Source organism: Myotis davidii, unplaced genomic scaffold (genome assembly GCF_000327345.1).
Source record: "Myotis davidii unplaced genomic scaffold, ASM32734v1 scaffold1290, whole genome shotgun sequence".
NCBI lineage: Eukaryota > Metazoa > Chordata > Mammalia > Chiroptera > Vespertilionidae > Myotis > Myotis davidii.
In genome coordinates this window covers 401,019-405,889 of record NW_006282186.1, presented here as the reverse complement: position 1 = coordinate 405,889, position 4,871 = coordinate 401,019, and the positions used below count along the sequence as shown (strand labels likewise).

General features: G+C 37.7%; 1 protein-coding gene and 1 long non-coding RNA gene across 4 annotated transcripts in view; one reads left to right on the top strand and one right to left on the bottom strand.

The window, feature by feature from the left end:
• MKLN1 (muskelin 1) overlaps positions 1-4,871 on the top strand; it is a 346,320-nt gene that overhangs the window by 111,375 nt on the left and 230,074 nt on the right. For all 3 annotated transcript variants that reach the window (XM_006752700.2, XM_006752701.2, XM_015567031.1), the window contains one exon: positions 3,862-3,998. In XM_006752700.2, coding sequence (XP_006752763.1) covers positions 3,991-3,998 — 8 coding nt within the window. In that variant the 5' untranslated portion in view covers positions 3,862-3,990. The remainder of the gene's footprint in view (positions 1-3,861; positions 3,999-4,871) is intronic.
• LOC107183926 overlaps positions 1-4,871 on the bottom strand; it is a 25,121-nt gene that overhangs the window by 6,442 nt on the left and 13,808 nt on the right. The window lies entirely within an intron of this gene.

Genomic DNA, 4,871 nt, shown 5'->3' with positions numbered 1-4,871 from the left:
CCACATGCAAATACAAATATTGTATTTGTTCCCGTTTTGTTTTTTTACTTCAAAATAAGATATGTGCAGTGTGCATAGGAATTTGTTCATAGTTTTTTTTTAAAACTATAGTCCGGCCCTCCAACGGTCTGAGGGACAGTGAACTGGCCCCCTGTTTAAAAAGTTTGAGGACCCCTGCTCTGGAGCATAAATTGCTCCACAATCTGATGCAGAGGTAGTTTTTGAGGCCAGACTTTGAGATTTATTCTGACCCAGGGAGGGCTCTTCTTAGATGTCCTTTATTCTGGTTCTCTCTGGTACACTAGATAGCCTACAGTCTAGCCTAGCGTGTTGCAACCAGCTTCCTCTTAACTGCTTGTCGCCAAAATATCCATTGTTTTCCAGAGCTCTCTTCAGCTTGACTTCCCCCAACTCTGTTCCAAATAAAATCTGTTCTCTTGTGGTGAGAGCTTCAGAACACTCTGTTCTTATTACCTGCCTCTTCCCCTGGGCAATATCTCTGAGATTCTGCTCTCAAACTGGGGACAGGGAAAACAACCACTTCTCTTGGAGTGATAACTCTGCTTTCTAAGCAGGTCACTGAGTGTCAGGAAGTAGCCTTTGGTCTTCTTGGTTTTTATCTCCCTTGTGGGACAAGAACTTCAAATGGTTGTCTTAAAAGTAATTTTCACTGGTATAGTTACTTTGTTGAAGCGTGGGTCTTTGGAGCTCCTTACCTACCATTCTGGAAATTGTCCCCTAATAGCAATAAACCTTTTCTTAACTGCTAACAGTATTTTATGAACTTATACCCAGAATTTGGTTTCTGATTAAAAATAAGTGCAATATGAAGACTAAATTGGAAGTGAATTGGAGATAAAGGTACTGATAGATTACTCCTGACCAAATGAAAACTTTATGGAGAGGCTCTGAGAACCATCTCCCTTGTGCATTCCAAGCACAGAATACTCAAAGATACTGATCAAAATAAACCACTAAACCAGGAATTAGGTGACAAAGGTACTAATTCTTAGTTCTCTTGCTGGTTTTCCATGAGTAACCCAGGCAACATACTCTGAGTTCCAGTTCCCAGGAATAGTATATTGTGTTAAAGTATTTGTCTCACTACTGGTCCCCAAAATAAGGAATGTAATGTAGATTGTGTTTATGATGGAATGATTTCACTAAATCTTCCCTGGCCCTTTTTCCTCTGCTGTCTCTTGTGACTGACATCATGCATCTGGGAAGTGTCTGTCTGTACATTGAAAGTTATTGCTGTTTTGGATCTGTGAACTCCAGGCTGAGGCTTGGTCTATAATCACCATTTTCTAAATACTTTGAACTTGTTGGATGAGGAAATAAAGTCACAAAGGTTTATCTCTTCCCTCACTAAATGTTTTAATTTGTGAAAGAAAGAGGAGTGGGATACTTCGAATTTTCTGATCATGGTCTAATTCTAAGCCAGAATTATGTCTCATCTTACCCAGGCACTCTCGTTTTTGGTTACTTAAAAGGAAGTTGGTTCAAAGCCCAGGTCCAATATGACTTCACTGTTTAATTTTACCACAATATAAAGAATTAATAGAAATTCTTCACAAACTCTTCCAAAAAATAGGAGAGGAAGGAAGACTTCCCAACTCATTCTTTGAGGTTAGTATGATTTTTATACCAAAACCAGACATCACAAGAAAAGTACAGAATAATATTGCTTTATGAATGCAGATGCAAAGAATGTATGCTAGAACTTGAAAAATGCAACATATAAATATGACTATACACTCTTACGGGGAAAAACATGGGACAAAAACTTCATAACACTGAATTTGGCAATGCTTTCTTGGATATGACACCAAAGGCATAGGTAACAAAAGGAAAAATAAACATTAAACTTCATGAAAATTAAACATTTTTGTATATCAAGACACTATCCACAGACTAAAAAGGCAACACACAGAATGGGAGAAAATATTTTCAAATCATATGTTTGGTAAAGGATTAATATCCAGAATATATAATAAGAACTCCTAAAACTCAACAAAAAACACAAGCAAACCAATTCAAAATGAGCAAAGGACTTGAATAGACATTTCTCCAAAGATATGCAAATGACTAATAAGGACAAGAAAAGATGCTCAACATTCCTAACCAGTAGAGGGCTGCAAATCAAACAACAATTAGACTATCTCATACCTAGTAGGATGGTTGCTGTAAAAAAAAAAACCAAACCCTAAAAACAGAAAACAAGTGTGGCAAGAATGTAGAGAAATTAGAACTCTTGCGACTTGGTGGTGAGAATGTAAAATGGTATAGAAGCTGAGGAAACAGTAAGGTAGTTCTAAAAAAAATAAAATAGAATTACCATATGACGCAGCAAATTCTCTTCTAGATATATATCCAAAATAATTGAAAGCAAGGTCTTGAAGAAATATTTGTTTGCCTATATTCACAGCATTTTCACAATAGTTAAAATATGGAAGCGACCCAAATATCCATTGACAGAGGAATGGATAAGCAAAATGTGGTATATACATACGATGGAATGTTATTCAGCCTTTAAAAGTAAGGAAATTCTGACATATGCTATATGCTACAACATGGAACCTGAGGCTATTATGCTAAGTGAAATAAACCAGTAACAAAATGGCAAATACAATATGATTCCACTAATATGAAGTCTCTAGAGTAGTCAACATCATAGAGACAGAATGGTGGTTTCCAGGGGGTGGGGGAAGGGAGAAATGGGATTTTATTGTTTAATGAGTATAACTTTCAATATTATAATATGAAAAGAGTTATGAAGATGGATGGTGGTGTTGCACAACATTATGAATGTATTTAACACTGCTGAACTGTATACTTCAAAATGTTTAAGGTGGTAAATTTTATGTTAAGTGTATTTTAAAACAGTTTTTAAAATGTGGGGGAAGAGGGAGACTATCTAGAATGACCAAGTGGGAATTATCCCAGGAAGGCAAGGTTGGTTTTATAGCCAAAAATCAATTAATACAATACACTATATCAATAGAATAAAGGTCAAAAATCGCATGAACATCTCAACAGATGCTGGGGGAAAAAACATCTGTTCTGTTCTTATATTATTTACAATAGCCAAAATATAGAAGCAACAACCCAAGTGCCCATCCACAGATGAATGGATAAAGAAGATGTGGTACTTATATGACTGGAATATCACTTAGCCATAACAAAAGAATGAAATCTTGCCATTTGCAACAACATGCATGGATCTACAGCGTATTATGCTAAGGAAAATAAGTCAGACCTAAAGAAAGACAAATACTGTATACTTTCATTTAATGTGGAATCTAAAAGAAAACAAAATAAACAAACAAGACAGAAATAAACTCATAGATACAGAGAACAAATTGATGCTTATCTGATGGGAGGGGATTTGGGGCCGTAGAAAAAGGTGATGGGATTAAGGCATAGAAATTACCAGCAATAAAAACAGTCACGGGATGCAAATACAGCATAGAGAACATAGTAATAGTGTATGGTGTCAAATGGGTACTAGACTTATCAGGGTGATAAGCCTTAAGTTTGATAAATGTTGTGCACCTAAAACTAATATAATACTGTATGTTAACTATAATTGAAAAGTAAAAGAAAAAATTTTTTTAAGAATATTATAAGAACAGAGGAGAAACAAATGGTTGAATTTCATTGCATGAGGGAGAAATGCCCTCCTGAGACCACCTAGAAGGAAAAAAAAAACACAGAAGAAAGGCTAGGAAAGGGCAAAGGGCAGAAGGGGAGAGAGGGGAGGGGAAGGGTGGAGAAGAAGGCTGGGGAGAGGAGGGGAGCTACCCTACTCACTGTACACGTGCCCTATACCTGCAATCAGAGTACTGTCTCCTCTTGCAGAACAGGAAGGAGAGGACGGAGAAGGTCGGTTTCCCTCTCCTAGATGCTCTGTAATTGGAGGAAGATTCCTGGCAGAGATGTAGAGATGCAAGTAGCAGAGAAGACAGGACCGAACCAAACCTGAGCAGAATGCCTTGGTGAGTAAAGAATACCTAACAGTTCCTTGCACATCAAAGGCCCTTAGAGAAAGCTGCTCATTTTGAGATTTGTAAGATTTTAACCCTGAAGGAAATTGAAGAATTATTAAAGTGATTTGTGCTTTCTTGCAAGGACACAACTGTTGGTATCAATGAAGTGCTTTGCAGATGTTATAAGATATTGTGGGCAGGGGAAGCCATCCATTTCTATTCCCAGAGCTTTGCTTTATTAAGGGCCTTGAGTGGTTATTTTTTCAAAGCCTTCTTCCCTTCTCTTCTGAGTGCACTTCCAGTAGGGGCATGCTAAAGTTCTATTCATGAAGAAGAATCAATTTTTTCTTCATGATGATCTAGTCGAGACACAACCTAGTGACTTGCTTTCTGGAGCATTGATTTGTAAAAGAGAAATGACCTACAGGGTGCCTTTGGTGAAAACAGTTCTTTCTCTCTGTTTAACTTCCAGAACCGTAACAGTCTGACCTTTCAGTGCTATCAAAGACTAAACCCCAAAGGAGGATGTGGGGGTAGCTGGGGAGCCAGTTATCGTTGATAGCAATGACTCTTTGTGCAGACTTCCTGCGCTCTGGCTTTGGAGTAACACATTATCTTCACCCTTTTGAACTTTCTTTTGGGCTACTTATTTATTTATTTATTTATTTATTCTGGTTTGTTTTTTTCTTATTTATTTATTTATTTTTTAATTAAATCTTTATTGTTCAGATTATTACCGTTGTTCCTCCCCTTTCCCCCCATAGCTCCCCTCCACCCAGTTCCCACCCCACCCTCTGCCCTTACGACCCCCCCTTCTCCTCATCCAAAGGTGTGCAATTTTTGTCCAGTCTCTTCCCGCACCTCCCACACCCCTTTCTCCCC